The sequence below is a fragment of the Neopsephotus bourkii genome, unplaced genomic scaffold (genome assembly GCF_033783945.1).
Source record: "Neopsephotus bourkii isolate Nb327-2 ecotype Australia unplaced genomic scaffold, CSIRO-AGI_Nbou_v1 NB_1025, whole genome shotgun sequence".
Classification (NCBI taxonomy): domain Eukaryota; kingdom Metazoa; phylum Chordata; class Aves; order Psittaciformes; family Psittacidae; genus Neopsephotus; species Neopsephotus bourkii.
Genome location: NW_026901514.1, coordinates 291,011 through 307,461, shown reverse-complemented (window position 1 = coordinate 307,461; position 16,451 = coordinate 291,011). Strand labels below are relative to the sequence as shown.

At 54.6% G+C, this 16,451-nt stretch overlaps 2 protein-coding genes across 6 annotated transcripts in view; one reads left to right on the top strand and one right to left on the bottom strand.

The window, feature by feature from the left end:
- The window catches only part of FLOT1 (flotillin 1), a 50,316-nt gene extending 37,372 nt beyond the window's left edge, over nt 1–12,944 (bottom strand). The window contains exon 1 of the mRNA XM_061360390.1: nt 12,939–12,944. The gene's annotated coding sequence lies outside the window, so the exon portion shown is untranslated. The remainder of the gene's footprint in view (nt 1–12,938) is intronic.
- Nucleotides 1,641–15,417, top strand: LOC133215981 (bromodomain-containing protein 2-like). 5 transcript variants are annotated; one of them, XM_061360373.1, is made up of 12 exons: nt 1,641–1,777; nt 2,342–2,642; nt 3,623–3,760; nt 3,841–3,982; nt 4,718–4,926; nt 5,906–6,304; nt 6,383–6,511; nt 7,096–7,353; nt 7,489–7,631; nt 12,909–13,222; nt 14,207–14,329; nt 15,287–15,417. In XM_061360373.1, exons 1-12 carry the CDS (start codon nt 1,749–1,751, stop codon nt 15,415–15,417), a joined length of 2,316 nt encoding a protein of 771 aa, XP_061216357.1. In that variant the 5' UTR covers nt 1,641–1,748. The 5 variants fall into 5 exon arrangements, with proteins under 5 accessions (XP_061216357.1, XP_061216356.1, XP_061216358.1 ...); XM_061360372.1 differs by having other exon boundaries at nt 7,450–7,631; XM_061360374.1 differs by lacking the exons at nt 14,207–14,329; nt 15,287–15,417 and adding an exon at nt 13,337–13,390 and having other exon boundaries at nt 7,450–7,631; nt 12,909–13,251.
- The last annotated feature ends 1,034 nt before the right edge of the window (nt 15,418–16,451 follow it).

Genomic DNA, 16,451 nt, shown 5'->3' with positions numbered 1-16,451 from the left:
GTGTTCGCGCGGGGGCGGCGGGCAGGGCCCCAAGTGCTGTGTCACGGCCGGGGGGGGGGGGGGGGGGGGGGGTAGGCGGGAAGGGACCAAGAGCGAGGCCGCGGATGCAGACAAGGAGGGGGGAAAAGCGGCTCTGCCCCATAGGGCGAAGGGGTTTGGGGGTGCCCCCGAGCGCCTGCGGGGGTCCCGGCGCCGCCGTTGGGCGCCTCCCGGTGGAGGCGGCGGTGGGGGGGGGGGGGATAGGAAGGAGCCGTCGGATCGGGCCTCACCCGCGGATCAGGCCGTTTCCCGGCGCTGTGGAGCGCGGTAGCGCCGTGTCCGCGGGGGTTGCCCCATTGCTGAGGGGTGTAAGCGGGGCTCGGTGCTGCCTGCGGGGCCGTAGGGCCCCGGGGGGCGCGGAGGGGAGCCCGGGGAACGGGGAAAGGCGAGAAGGGCACGGGGTTGAGAGGGACCCCCGGAAAGGGGGGGGTGAGGGCCGGATGGGGTCCGGCGGTGCCCCGGGGTGCCCGGGGGGAGCCCGGAGCGCGGTGCTCATTGTCCGCCCGGTGCCGCGACCGGCGCTCAAGATGGCGGCGGCGCTCCGTCCCCTCACACACACAGACAACGGCCGCCAACAGCCACTTCCGCCCGCCGGTCCCGCCCCTCCGTGCGCCTTCCTGCCAATCGCGTCGCGACGAGTGCGGGCGCTGGCCAATGAGCGGCGACACCGCCCGCTCTGCCGGGTGAGTCGCCGGGCGGAAGGGTGAGGAGGGAGCGGGAGGGAGGGGGGGAAGCCGCGGCGGCGTTGACAGACGCACCGCTCGGCCAATGGCGGCGAGGCGCGGGGCGCGCGTCCGCCCAATGAGGCGGCGGTGGGGCGGGGAGGGGCGGGGGCGGTGACGTCAGCGGCGCCGCCGCCCAATGAGGGGCCGGCTCGTGTCTATATAAGGGCGGCCGGGGGCCGGCCGAGAGGCGCCATTTCGCTGGGACGGCAGCAGCGAGCGGGTCGAGGCCCCCGGTGCCCGCGCGCGCGCGCGCGCCCGCTCGTGGGGAGGGGTTGGGGGGGGCGCGGCCCCGAGCCCGGATCCATTCCCCCGCCTCCGCCGCTCCCGGACGGCGCCGCCGGACCCTCCCCGGCCTCCGTAGCGACCCCTGCCTGCGGCCAGCGGTGAGGGGCCCTCCCCTTCAACCCGGCCCCTTTCCCTTCCCCTGCCTTCATCCGGGAGCCAAGATGGAGCCCGGCCGCTGACTCGGCCCCGTCGCCATCCGCCTCCATCCGCCGCCTCCACCGCCGCCGCCGTCTTCATCCGCGCTCCCCGCGGGCGCTGCCGGCTCTTAGCGACCAACCGAGGCCGATATTGACCGGATTCGGGGCTCCGAAGAAGGGGGACACCCTCCCCCCCCCCCCGCTCTTCCCCGTTCGTTCCCTCACCGGTGTCCCCGCCGCCATCTTCTCGCCCGTTCATGTGAAGGCCGCTGGATGCGCCCCACCGGAGCAGCCGCCGCTTGACGCCCGTCGCGCCCCGGGGGGAGCGGGGAGACGGCGCCCGCTTCGTCCCCGTGTCCCCCCCTCCCTTCCCCGCTCCGTTCCCCGTTGAGCCGGTGATGCGGTTGAACCCACCGGGCCGGTACCGGTTGAACGAGCTCCCCCCCCCCCGCTAACCCCCGTTAATCCGGGCAAAGTGGGGGGGGCGTCGGAAGAGACGGCGGCGGCGGGAGGAGAAGAAGGAGAAGGGCCGGGCCCCAGGGCCTCGCACGCAGCCGCCGCGATGCTGCAGAACGTGAACCCCCAGAGCAAGTAAGGACCGGGACCGGGGGTATAACGGGGGGGGAATGGGGTCGTTGTCACTCGGTGTTGGTGCTGTCCCATTGGTTTGAATGGGGTCGTTGGCATCGCGCTTTTCCCCATGGGTTTTGTGGTTCTCTCATCCCGTTTTGCCGCTGATGTTGTCCGAAATCAGTGGGTTTTCACCCATAAATGAGGACTGGGGTACGGATACAGACCCGTTATGTTGGGGTCTATTCCCTTATGGATGGGTTGGGGGCTTGGTGATCACCACAGCACCAAACCCATGCCGTGATCCCGCTTCTTGGCATTGCCACTCTGTGTGAACCCCAGTGGCACAAGCGCGGGTGCCCATGGCACCGATGCCCTTTGTCTCGGAGGCCGAGCTTGGCTCCAGTTGCCCCATTCCTTGGGAAGCTGATCCCTGAATCCCACCCTGGCACCTGGGTTAGCGTCCGGGGCCGGGAAACCCACGACCCAACCGCTTGGTGATGGTTTTGGGGCTGGTTTCTTGTGTTTTGGTTAAACCGTAACAGAGCCCTTTGGTTTAACGCTGTTTCTGCTCCCCTTTCCCAGGCTCTTAGGGGAAGGCAACGCCGGGCTCATGGCTCTGGCTACGGAATCGACCCCCGGCAAACGCATCCGCAAACCCTCCCTCCTCTACGAGGGCTTCGAGAGCCCCACCATGGCCTCGGTGCCGGCCTTGCCGTCACCGCAGGTGAACCCACCCCCTCCCGAGGTTTCCAACCCCAAGAAGCCCGGCCGGGTCACCAACCAGCTCCAGTACCTGCACAAGGTGGTGATGAAAGCCCTCTGGAAGCACCAGTTCGCTTGGCCCTTTCGGCAACCGGTGGACGCCGTCAAGCTGGGGCTCCCGGTAACGCAGCCTCATGGATATGGGGATTGGGGGGGGACGGGGATATAGGGAAAACGGGGGGGTTATGGATATTGGTGTGTGGAAGCGTGTCCCGGTGTGTGGATGGATGCGTGCGGCCCCATCGCCCCTCACGCGTGCAGGCAGGGGGTGTCAGGCACACGGGAGATGCTATTTGGGGGTGCATCTCCTTTCTCCCATCTTGGGGTCCCCCCCTTTTACAACCCTGAGAGTGCCACCGCTGGCTTTCCCAAGGAGATTTGACCCTGTTTTCCGGGCGCCAGATCCCATCCCAACACCTCCCCTTATCCCCCGCTCCCCATAGCCCCCCCATAGGCGTTGGGGCTCATCCTGGGGACGTCCTCGGAGCGGCTGCCACCTTTCTGCCCCCCCTTTGCTCCCGTTCTCCCTTCTAAACACCACAGACGCCACCACGCAGCCGCTCCCATAGAGGTAAATCCGGACGTTCCCCTTTCCCTTATTCCCCCCCCTTTTCTCCATCCCCACCTAATCTCTTGTGCCCTGAATGCGTTTTGCAGATGCCCATCCATGAGTTTGTAGAAGACATCCTGTGACCCCAAAATTAAACGCCAGCCCCCCCGTGTCTCGCCTGTGGCGCTCGAGGATTTAAAGCCCGGAGGTAATTTTTCCACGGAGGTTCTTTCTTGTTGCCTTTTTTTTTTTTCCCCCATAATTTCCCCCCTTTTTCCTTCCCTCCTTCCTTTTCCTTCCCCCCGGGACCATCGCGCCCATCCGGACACCGGCCTCCATCCAGCTCTCCCCATAGCGTAGGTTTCCCACCCCACACAGGACACGTTAGGGGGACGGTGGCACTCTCAGGGTAGGGAGCAACCCCCTTGTTTGCCCTCGCACCCCCTTCCTGCCTGCGTTCGGGGGCTTGTGTGAGAGCTGGTGTGTGAGCTCGGGTACCGGAGCATCCACCCTATCCATAACCATCAATCCCACATCCCTTTATCCCATAGGATTATCATAAGATCATCAAGCAACCCATGGATATGGGCACCATCAAGCGGCGCTTGGAGAACAACTACTACTGGGGGGCTGCTGAGTGCATGCAGGACTTCAACACCATGTTCACCAACTGCTATATCTACAACAAGGTGAGGACCACCCCGACGCCGCCGGCGTCACCGGTGTCACCGGCACACCCCAGCCCTAACGCCCCTTTGGGTTCTTGCAGCCTACGGATGACATCGTGCTGATGGCCCAGACCTTGGAGAAGATCTTCCTGCAGAAGGTGGCTCAGATGCCACCGGAGGAGCAGGAGATCGTGGTGCCCGTGGCTAGGAACAGCCATAAGAAAGGAGCGTCGCGAGCGGCAGGTACCGGTCACTGCAGTGGGTGTTGGGGTGTTGGGGGTGGTTTAGAGGGTTCTCAATGGGGGTCCTCTGGGGGGGTCCTCTGTGGGGTTCCTCAGTGGGGTTCATGGGGTTCCTCAATGGGGTTCCTCAATAGGGTTCCTTATGGGGTTTGTCATGGGGTTGCTTATGGGGTTCCTCAAGGGGGTTCCTCTATGGGGTTCCCTATGGGGTTCCTCAATGGGGTTTCTCATGGGGTTCCTCAACGGGGTTCCTCAATGGGGTTCCCCGTGGGGTTCCCAGTGGGGTTCCTCAGTGGGATTCCTTATGGGGTTCCTCAATAGGGTTCCTCAGTGGGGTTCCTCAGTGGGGTTCCTTAATGGGGTTTCTCAATGGGGTTCCTCATGGGGTTCCTCATGGGGTTCCTCAATGGGGTTCTTCAATGGGGTTCCTCAGTGGGGTTCCCTATGGTGTTCCTTATGGGGTTCCCTATGGGGTTCCTCAATGGGGTTTCTCAATGGGGTTCCTCAATGGGGTTCCTCATGGTGTTCCTTATAGGATTTCTCAATGGGCTTTTTCATGGGGTTCCTCTATGGGGTTCCCTATGGAGTTCCTCAGTGGGGTTCCTCAATGGGGTTCCCTATGGGATTTCTCAATGGGGTTCCCCATGGTGTTCCTCAATGGGGTTCCCTATGGGGTTCCTCAATGGGGTTCCCTATGGTGTTGCTCATGGTGCTCCCCATCTGTCCCCGTCGGCAGCCCTCCTGGCGGGTCTGACCGCGGCGCAGCAGGTCCCCGCCGTCTCCTCCGTGTCCCACGCCGCCGTCTACAGCCCCAGCCCCGAGATCCCCACCACCATCGTCACCATCCCCCACCCGTCGGTCATCACCGCGCCGCTCCTCAAGTCCCTGCACGCGCCCGCGCCGCCCGTCCTGGCCGCGCCCGCACCCACCCAGCCCGTGGCGAAGGTGAGGGGGGGTTCGGGGGAGTTTCAGTGGAGTTTGGGGGTATTTCAGTGGATTTTGGGGTTTTGGGGGGTATTTCAGTGAGTTTGGGGTTATTTCAGTGGGGTTTGCGGTTATTTCAGTGGATTTGGGGGTAATTCAGTGGGGCTTGGGGGGATTTCAGTGAATTTTGGGGTATTTCAGTGGGGTTTGGGGGGGTTTAGTGGGGTTTGGGGTTATTTCACTGGGTTAGGGGGTGTTTCAGTGGATTTTGGTGTTTTGGGGGGTATTTCAGTGACTTTGGGGGTATTTCAGTGGGGTTAGGGGGTGTTTCAGTGGGGTTTGGGGGGGATTTCAGTGGGTTTGGGGGGTATTTCAGTGGGTTTGTGGGGATTTCAGTGGATATGGGGGTATTTCAGTGGGGTTTGGGTGGATTTCAGTGGTTTTGGGGGGATTGCAGTGGGTTTGGGGGGATTTCAGTGGGTTTTGGGGAGTATTTAAGTGGATTTGGGGGGTTTCAGTGGATTTTGAGGGGCATTTCAGTGGGTTTGGGCGATTGCAGTGTTTTGGGGGGTTTCAGTGGATTTGGGGGGATTGCAGTGGGTTTTGGGGGAATTTTAGTGGATTTTGGGGTATTTCAGTGGGTTTTGGGGGGATTGCAGTGGGTTTTGGGGGATATTTCAGTGGATTTCAGGGGTATTTCAGTGGATTTGGGGGTATTTCAGTGGATCTTGAGTTTTGTGGGATTTGGGTGGGTATTTCAGTGGATTTAGGAGGTTTTCAGTGGGTTTTGGGGCATTTCAGTGGATTTTGTGGAACTTTGGGGGTATTTCAGTGGAATTTGGGGGTATTTTAGTGGATTTGGGGGGGTTTCAGTGGGTTTTGGGGGTATTTTAGTGGATTTTGTGGGACTTCGGGGGTATCCCATCGGATTCCGGTGGGTCTCACAAAGGGGGGGCACTGTCCCCATCCTCACCTCGGTCTGTTTTTGGGGCTCACACAGAAGAAAGGCGTGAAGCGGAAAGCAGACACCACCACCCCCACCACCACAGCCATCATCGCCACCAGCGCCGGTGCCGGTGCCGCCGGCGGGGGGGGTGAATCCTCCCCTTCCGCCACCCTCTTGGAAAGCAAAGCAGCCAAGATCCCGGCGCGGCGCGAGAGCGGGCGCCCCATTAAACCCCCCCGCAAGGACCTGCCCGATTCCCAGCAGCACCAGACCTCCAAGAAGGGGAAGCTCTCGGAGCAGCTCAAGTACTGCAATGGGATCCTCAAGGAGCTGCTCTCCAAGAAGCACGCGGCCTACGCTTGGCCCTTCTACAAACCCGTCGATGCTTCGGCTCTGGGGCTCCACGATTACCACGAGATCATCAAGCACCCCATGGATCTCAGCACTATCAAGGTGTGGGGCCATAAATGGAGGCAGGAATGGGGTTTTGGGGTGTTTTAAGGCTTTTTTTCACTGTTTTTTTCCCCATAGCGGAAAATGGAGAACAGGGATTACCACGACGCGCAGGAGTTCGCTGCCGACGTGCGGTTGATGTTCTCCAACTGTTACAAGTACAACCCCCCCGACCATGATGTGGTGGCCATGGCACGGAAGCTGCAGGTGAGCTGGGCTTGGGCGGGTGAGGGCCCTTGGGCCCCTTGGCCAGTCTGGTCCCAGTGTCCTGGTCCCATCTTGAGGGAGAAGATTCCAGTGTCCCAGTCTGCTCCCAGTGTCCTGGTCCCATTTTGAGGGAGAAGATTTCAATGTCCCAGTCTGCTCCCAGTGTCCTGGTCCCATCTTGAGGGCTAAGATTCCAGTGTCCCAGTCTGCTCCCAGTGTCCTGCTCCCATCTTCAGGAATAAGACACCAATGTCCTGATCCCCATGGAGAAGACACCAGTGCCCAGTCCCATTCCTAGTGTCCTTGTGTCCAGTGTTCCTTTTCTAGTCTCTAGTTCTGATGTCTTATAATGCATCAGGATCCATTCCCATCCCTGTTGTCCTGGTGTCTCATCCCTAAGGATAGAACAAGACACCAATATTTGGGTCCTGGTGTCCCTATATCCCGTCCCCACCGGTAAGACCCTCTTCTGGTGTCTGGTCTCATCCCGATCCCATTTCCAGCAACACAACAAGACCTTGGGTACCCTTGGGGTGTCCCCATTGCCCCCCAGCACTGACCCCCCTCCCTGCGTCTCCCCCCAGGACGTGTTTGAGTTCAGCTACGCCAAGATGCCGGACGAGCCGCAGGCCGCCAGCCCCCCCTCGGTGTCGGCCCCGCTCCCCGGCGCCCTTTCCAAATCCACCTCGGAGGAGTCCTCCAGCGACGAAGACGACGACGACGAAGACGACGACGAGGACGACGACGACGACGAGAGCAGCAGCGAGAGCTCCTCGGAGAGCGAGGAGAGCTCGGACTCGGAGGAGGAACGGGCCAACCGCTTGGCGGAGCTGCAGGAGCAGGTGAGGAACCGGAGCCCCGGTGCCGGTACCGGAGCGGAGCCGTTAGCCCGGTGCCCGCCTCACCCCCCCGCTTCCCCGTGTCCATCCCCCCTGCAGTTACGGGCCGTCCACGAGCAGTTGGCTGCCCTCTCGCAGGGCCCCGTCTCCAAACCCAAAAGGAAAAGGGAGAAGAAGAAGAAGAAGAAGACGGAGAAACACAAAAAAGGGGGAGACGAGGAAGCGCGGCTGCGGCAGGCGCAGCTCCGCCGGGCACGGAGAGCAGCCGCCGGGGGCACCCGGTGAGGACGTGGGGAGGGAAACGGGGGGGAAATGGGGGGTTGAGGTAGGGAAAGGGACATCTTGGGGGCTTATTTTTTGCCCAGTGGGGACTATCGTGACAGGTTATTGCGATAGCTTGTCGCAGTTTAGTGCGATTGGGGACTATAGCAAGAGTTTATTGGGGTTTATTGGGGACTATCATGACAGTTTATCATGATTGGGAACCATTAGAAGAGTTTATTGGGGACTATCGCGATAGCTCGTCACAGTTTATCGCGATTGGGGACTACAGCAAGAGTATATTGGAGTTTAGCGGGGTTTATTGGGGACTATCATGATAGTTTATCACAGTTTATCATGATTGGGGACAATCAGAGGAGTTTCTTGGGGACTATCGCGATAGCTCGTGGCAGTTTATTGCGATTGGGGACTATAGCAAGAGTTTATTGGGGTTTATTGGGGACTATCATGACAGTTTATCGTGATTGGGAACCATTAGAAGAGTTTACTGGGGACTACCGCGATAGCTCGTCACAGTTTATCGCGATTGGGGACTATAGCAAGAGTGTCTTGGAGTTTAGCAGGGTTTATTGACTATCAGAAGAGTTTATTGGGGACTATCGCGATAGCTCGTCACAGATTATCGCGATAGCGCGTCACAGTTTATCGCGATTGGGGACTATAGCAAGAGTATATTGGAGTTTAGCAGGGTTTATTGGGGACTATCGTGATAGTTTATCATGAGTGGGGACTATCAGAAGAGTTTATTGGGGACTATCGCGATAGCTCGTCACAGTTTATCGCGATTGGGGACTATAGCAAGAGTATCTTGGAGTTTAGCAGGGTTTATTGACTATCAGAAGAGTTTATTGGGGACTATCGTGATAGCTCGTCACAGCTTATCGCGATAGCGCGTCACAGTTTATCGCGATTGGGGACTATAGCAAGAGTATATTGGAGTTTAGCAGGGTTTATTGGGGACTATCGTGATTGGGGACTATAGCAAGAGTATCTTGGAGTTTAGCAGGGTTTATTGACTATCAGAAGAGTTTATTGGGGACTATCGCGATAGCTCGTCACAGCCTATCGCGATAGCGCGTCACAGTTTATCGCGATTGGGGACTATAGCAAGAGTATCTTGGAGTTTAGCAGGGTTTATTGACTATCAGAAGAGTTTATTGGGGACTATCGCGATAGCTTGTCACAGTTTATCGCGATAGCTCGTCACAGTTTATTGCAATTGGGGACTATAGCAAGACTATCTTGGAGTTTAGCAGGGTTTATTGACTATCAGAAGAGTTTATTGGGGACTATCGCGATAGCTCGTCACAGCCTATCGCGATAGCGCGTCACAGTTTATCGCGATTGGGGACTATAGCAAGACTATCTTGGAGTTTAGCAGGGTTTATTGACTATCAGAAGAGTTTATTGGGGACTATCGCGATAGCTCGTCACAGTTTATCGCGATAGCTCGTCACAGTTTATTGCGAATGGGGACTATAGCAAGGGTATCTTGGAGTTTAGCAGGGTTTATTGACGATCAGAAGAGTTTATTGGGGACTATCGCGATAGCTCGTCACAGTTTATCGCGATTGGGGACTATAGCAAGAGTATATTGGAGTTAGGAGGGTTTATTGACTATCAGAAGAGTTTATTGGGGACTATCGCGATAGCTCGTCACAGCTTATCGCGATAGCGCGTCACAGTTTATTGCGATTGGGGACTATAGCAAGACTATCTTGGAGTTTAGCAGGGTTTATTGACGATCAGAAGAGTTTATAGGGGACTATCGCGATAGCTTTCGTCACAGGTTATCGCGATAGCGCGTCACAGTTTATCGCGATTGGGGATTATAGCAAGAGTATGTTGGAGTTTAGCAGGGTTTATTGGGGACTATCGTGATAATTTATCACAGTTTATCCTGAGTGGGGACTATCAGAAGAGTTTATTGGGGACTATCGCGATAGCTCGTCACAGTTTATCGCGATTGGGGACTATAGCAAGAGTATCTTGGAGTTTAGCAGGGTTTATTGACGATCAGAAGAGTTTATAGGGGACTATCGCGATAGCTCATCACAGGTTATCGCGATAGCGCGTCACAGTTTATCGCGATTGGGGATTATAGCAAGAGTATGTTGGAGTTTAGCAGGGTTTATTGGGGACTATCGTGATAATTTATCACAGTTTATCCTGAGTGGGGACTATCAGAAGAGTTTATTGGGGACTATCGCGATAGCTCGTCACAGTCTATCGCGATAGCTCGTCACAGTTTATCGCGATAGCTCGTCACAGTTTATTGCGATTGGGCACGATAGCAAGACTGTCTTGGAGTTTAGCAGGGTTTATTGACTATAAGAAGAGTTTATTGGGGACTATCGCGATAGTTCGTCACAGTTTATCGCGATAGCGCCTCACAGTTTATTGCGATTGGGGACTGTAGCAAGACTATCTTGGAGTTTAGCAGGGTTTATTGACTATCAGAAGAGTGTATTGGGGACTATCGCGATAGCTCGTCACAGTTTATCGCGATAGCGCGTCACAGTTTATTGCGATTGGGGACTATAGCAAGACTATCTTGGAGTTTAGCAGGGTTTATTGACTATAAGAAGAGTTTATTGGGGACTATTGCGATAGTTCGTCACAGTTTATCGCGATAGCTCGTCACAGTTTGTTGCGAATGGGGACTATAGCAAGAGTATCTTGGAGTTTAGCAGGGTTTATTGACGATCAGAAGAGTTTATTGGAGACTATCGCGATAGCTCGTCACAGCTCATCGCGATAGCGCGTCAAAGTTTATCGCGATTGGCGACTATAGCAAGAGTATATTGGAGTTTAGCAGGGCTTATTGGCTATCGAAGAGTTATTGGGGACTGGGATGGCTTCGTCACAGTTTATTGCGATTGGGGACTATAGCAAGACTATCTTGGAGTTTAGCAGGGTTTATTGACTATCAGAAGAGTTTATTGGGGACTATCAATCATCGTCACAGCGTATCGCGATAGCGCGTATTCACAGTTTACATAGTACGTAGTCTATGGCAAGAGTATCTTGGAGTTTAGCAGGGTTTATTGACTATCAGAAGAGTTTATTGGGGACTCGCGATAGCTCGTCACAGCTTATCGCGATAGCGCGGATGACAGTTTATTGCGATTGGGGACTATAGCAAGAGTATCTTGGATTTTAGCAGGTTTATTGACTATCAGAAGAGTTTATTGGGGACTATCGCGATAGCTCGTCACAGCTTATCGCGATAGCTCGTCACAGTTTATTGCGATTGGGGACCATAGCAAGAGTATCTTGGAGTTTAGCAGGGTTTATTGACTATCAGAAGAGTTTATTGGGGACTATCGCGATAGCTCGTCACAGCTTATCGCGATAGCGCGTCAAAGTTTATCGCGATTGGCGACTATAGCAAGAGTATATTGGAGTTTAGCAGGGCTTATTGGCTATCAGAAGAGTTTATTGGGGACTATCGCGATAGCTCGTCACAGTTTATTGCGATTGGGGACTATAGCAAGACTATCTTGGAGTTTAGCAGGGTTTATTGACTATCAGAAGAGTTTATTGGGGACTATCGCGATAGCTCGTCACAGCGTATCGCGATAGCGCGTCACAGTTTATTGCGATTGGGGACTATAGCAAGAGTATCTTGGAGTTTAGCAGGGTTTATTGACTATCAGAAGAGTTTATTGGGGACTATCGCGATAGCTCGTCACAGCTTATCGCGATAGCGCGTCACAGTTTATTGCGATTGGGGACTATAGCAAGAGTATCTTGGAGTTTAGCAGGGTTTATTGACTATCAGAAGAGTTTATTGGGGACTATCGCGATAGCTCGTCACAGCTTATCGCGATAGCGCGTTGGCCACAGTTTATTGCGATTGGGGACTATAGCAGAGAGTATCTTGGAGTTTAGCAGGGTTTATTGACTATAGGAAGAACTTTATTGGGGACTATCAAATCCTTGCGTCACAGCTTATCGCGATAAGCGCGGTCACAGTTTATTGCGATTGGGGACTATACAGAGTATATGAGATTAGCAGGGTTTATTGACTATCAGAAGAGTTTATTGGGGAGCTATCGCGATAGCTCGTCACAGCTTATCGCGATAAGGCAAGGATAAACTTTATCGCGATTGGCGACTATAGCAAGAGTATATTGGAGTTTAGCAGGGCTTATTGGCTATCAGAAGAGTTTATTGGGGACTATCGCGATAGCGCGTCAAAGTTTATCGCGATTGGGGACTATAGCAAGAGTATCTTGGAGTTTAGCAGGGTTTATTGACTATCAGAAGAGTTTATTGGAGACTATCGCGATAGCTCGTCACAGCTCATCGCGATAGCGCGTCAAAGTTTATCGCGATTGGGGACTATAGCAAGAGTATATTGGAGTTTAGCAGGGCTTATTGACTATCAGAAGAGTTTATTGGGGACTATCGCGATAGTTCGTCACAGTTTATCGCGATAGCTCGTCACAGTTTATTGCGATTGGGGACTATCCAAGAGTATCTTGGAGTTTAGCAGGGTTTATTGACTATGCAAGAGTATGTTGGAGGGACTATCGCGATAGCTTCGTCACAGCTTATCGCGATAGCGCGTCACAGTTTATTGCGATTGGGGACTATGGCAGAATTATCAAGAAGTTAGCAGGGTTTATTGACTATCAGAAGAGTTTATTGGGGACTATCGCGATAGCTCGTCAGCAGCTTATCGCGATAGCGCGTCACAGTTTATTGCGATTGGGGACTATAGCAAGAGTATCTTGGAGTTTAGCAGGGTTTATTGACTATCAGAAAGACGTTTATTGGGGACTATCGCGATAGCTCGTCACAGCTTATCGCGATAGCGCGTCACAGTTTATTGCGATTGGGGACTATAGCAAGAGTATCTTGGAGTTTAGCAGGGTTTATTGACTATCAGAAGAGTTTATTGGGGACTATCGCGATAGCTCGTCACAGCTCATCGCGAAAGCGCGTCACAGTTTATCGCGATTGGGGACTATAGCAAGCAATGAGATTTTGGGGGCTTAGTTTGAAACTTTTAGGGTGCGTTTTGAAGAATTTCGACTTTCTGATTTGTTCAGTGGAAATGGTGGAGGGAGAGCATGTTTTTAGGGCAGGAAAACTGGTGATTTTGGGGTTTTGTATGAAATTAAAGGGGTTTGGGGCATGGAAATGGGGTGAATTCATGGTTTACGTGCAACCAGCGGGGCTTTGTTGAAACAGGGGGTGGTTCTGGTGGGAAAACCCTCATTTTTGGTGAGGAAAAGCGGGTTTTAAGCAGCGATTTCTCCCATCAGGAACTCGAAGAAGGCGGCGAAAGCGGCGCTGCCACCGCCGCCGTCGGCGCTCTACGACTCGGAGGAGGAGGAGGAGAGCAAGCCCATGACGTACGACGAGAAGCGCCAGCTCAGCCTGGACATCAACAAGCTGCCCGGGGAGAAGCTGGGCCGGGTGGTGCACATCATCCAATCCCGGGAGCCCTCCCTGCGGGATTCCAACCCGGAGGAGATCGAGATCGACTTCGAGACCCTCAAGCCCTCGACGCTGCGGGAGCTGGAGCGCTACGTCCTGTCCTGCCTGCGGAAGAAGCCGCGCAAGCCCTACAGCGAGAGTGAGACCACGGCCCCGGGGCGGCCTTGGGTTGAGCATGGGGTTGAGGGGGTTTGTTGGTTGGGTGTAGGACGTTGGGTTGAGGAATTGGGTGTAGGCCATTGGGGTTGAGGAGTTGGGAGTTGGATAGGTTGGGTGGAGGCCATTGGGTTGAGGGGTTGAGTGTAGGCCATTGGGTTGAGGAGTTGGGTGTTGGATAGGTTGAGTGTAGGCCATTGGGTTGAGGAGTTGGGTGTTGGATAGGTTGAGTGTAGGCCATTGGGTTGAGGAGTTGGGTGTTGGATAGGTTGAGTGTAGGCCATTGGGTTGAGGAGCTGGGTGTTGGGTTGATTTGGTGTAGGCCATTGGGTTGAAGAGTTGGGTTTTGGATAGGTTGGGTGTAGGCCATTGGGTTGAGGAGTTGGGAGTTGGGTCGATTGGGTGTAGGCCATTGGGTTGAGGGTTTGGGTGTTGGATAGGTTGGGTGTAGGCCATAGGGTTGAAGAGTTGGATAGGTTGGGTGTAGGCCATTGGGTTGAGGGGGTGGGTGTTGGATAGGTTGGGTGTAGGCCATTGGGTTGAAGAGTTGGGTTGATTGGGTGTAGGTCATTGGGTTGAAGAGTTGGATAGGTTGGGTGTAGGCCATTGAGGGGTTGGGTTGGTTGGGTGCAGGCCATTGGGCCATTGAGTTGAGGGCTTTGGGTGTTGGTTTGATTGGGTGTAGGCCATTGGGCTGTTGGGTTGAGGGGTTGGGTGTTGGGTAGGTTGGGTGCTGGGTTGGTTGGCTGCAGGCCATTGGGCTGCTGGGTGTTTTGGGCGGTGGGGGTTTCCCATTGGGTGGTTGATGGTTGGATTGGTTGCTTGGCCATTGGTCGAGTGCTGGCTGAGGGTTGTCCAGTGGTTGAGCGGTTGGGTTGGGTGTTTCGAGGGCTGTGCTGAGTTTTGGGGTGGTTTTGAGCTATTTTAGGGTCCCTTTTGACCACCCCCCTTTGTGTCCCCTCCCCAGCCTTGAAGAAGCCGGTGGGGAAGACGAAAGAGGAGCTGGCACTGGAGAAGAAGCGGGAGCTGGAGAAGCGGCTGCAGGACGTCAGTGGGCAGCTCAACTCGGCCAAGAAACCCCCCAAGAAGGGTAAGCGCCTGTCACGATAGGTCACAGGCGGGTTATCGCAGCCTGTCGTGATAGCGCAGAGTAGGTCATCGCCCACTATGGGAGTTTATCGGGGTCTATTCTGAGTTTAGCACAGTTTATTGTGGTTATCGTGACAAGTTTGTCACGACAGGCAATTGGGAAGGACCACGATAGTTTATGGGGGTTTATGTGGGACTATTGCAACAGTTTATTGCTGTTCAGTGGGATCTGTCATGACAGTTGATCAGGGACTATCACAACTGTATATTGGGGTGTGTCATAGTTTATCATGATAGTCTGTTGGGGTTTATCACAGCTTATTGAGGACTATAGTGACAGTTTATCACAATAGTTGACAGGAAACTTACCACAGTGGTATTGGGGTATGTCACAGTTTATTGAGGACTGTCGTGCCAGTTTACCATGATAGTTGACAGGAGACTATCACAATAGTATTGGGGTTTATCTCAGCTTATCAGGGAGTATTGTGACAGTTAATCACGACTGTGGATTAGAAACTATCAGGATGGGGTTTTTTGGGTTAACTGCAGCTTATCGGTTATTATGGCAACGTCACTGCTCAGTGGGACTATTGCAAGAATTTGTTGGAGTTTACTGGGGAACTGTCACGATAGTTCATCACCTTTGGGGTCTGAAACACGAGTTTATTGTAGATTATTGGGGACTATCGTGACAGTTTATTGTGATTAGGGATTATCATGAGTTTATTGGGGTTTATTGGGGACTATCGTGACAGCTCATCACAATTGGGGAATGTCACAGGAGTTTATTGGGCTTTTTCACAGATTATTGGCGACTATCGTGATAGTTTATATTGCGATTGGGGACTATTGTGACAGTTTATGGCTGTTTACCGGGGCTTTTGAAGCATTTCTCGGTGTCTATCGTGCCATATCACGACAGAGCCCTCACCCCTCTGTTTCTCCCCCCCCATAGCCAGCGACAAGGCCGAGTCCGCCCAGCACGTGGCCGTGTCCCGCCTGAGCGCCTCCAGCTCCAGCTCGGACTCGAGCAGCTCCTCCTCCTCCTCTTCCTCCTCGGACACCAGCGACTCCGACTCGGGGTGACTGGGGGTGATGACGTCATCGATGACGTCAGCGGGATACAACCCCTCCCTTCCCATTCCCTTCCTTGTCTCCTCCTCTCTCCCACTCCCCCCCCCCACCCTCTTCCCACCCCCTCAGCGATGGGATTGGACAGAAATGGATCTGTGGGACCGGACTGAGCCCCTCCCCCCACACACACAGCCCCTCCCCCAAACAAAAGGGGGCGGGGTTAAAGGGGAGTCCCCACACGGAGCCCCTCCCCCAACCAAAGGAGGCGGGGTTAAGGGGGAGCCCCTCCCCCAACGCATGGACTTCAAGGGGGGAGGTGACGTTTGAGAGGGGGAGGGGCATGATGGGGTGGCCCCTCCCCCACCCCACTCCCCCCAGGCTTTACTGTTTGGGTTTTGATTTCTTATTTTTTTTTTTTTTTTTTAGTTTGGTTTTTCTTTGAATTTTATTTTTTCCATGAATTTCGGGGTATTTGGGGGTGGGGGAGGAGGCGGGTGGAAATCGGGGGCGTTTTTAAGAAGAAAAAAAAAATCTGCAAAATTCCAAAAAAAAATTCAAAAAATCTTTTTAAAAACGGGAAGGAAAAAAAAAATTTTCCACCATTTTCTTCCCCTCCCCCCCCCCCCCCAGCGCTGGAGTTTTGGGGTTATGGGGGTTGGTTTTTTTTGGGGGGTGGGGTTAATTTATTTGCGCCTCCCCTCCCCCCCCTTCCCCCTTGACCCGGGTGGGGGAGGGGTGGGTGCTCTGTTTTTTTTCTTTGTGTATAATTTTCTAAAATTTTTTTGGAGGGGGGGTAGGGTGGGAATTTGTTTGATTTTGAGGGTTTATTTTTTTTTTCTGTGCCCCTCCCCCACCTTCCTGTCTTTCTCTCGCCCCTCCCCCAGCAACCCCCTTCCCCCCCCTCCCCCACCCTGCGCCTGTTTGGAACCTTCGGATTCTTTCACGTGTAAATAAAGAAAATATTATTGGAGCCCCTCCCCCACTCGTGGGAAATTCACCTCCCCCCATCCCCCCATGGGACCCCCATTCCCTTCCCCCCGCCCCCT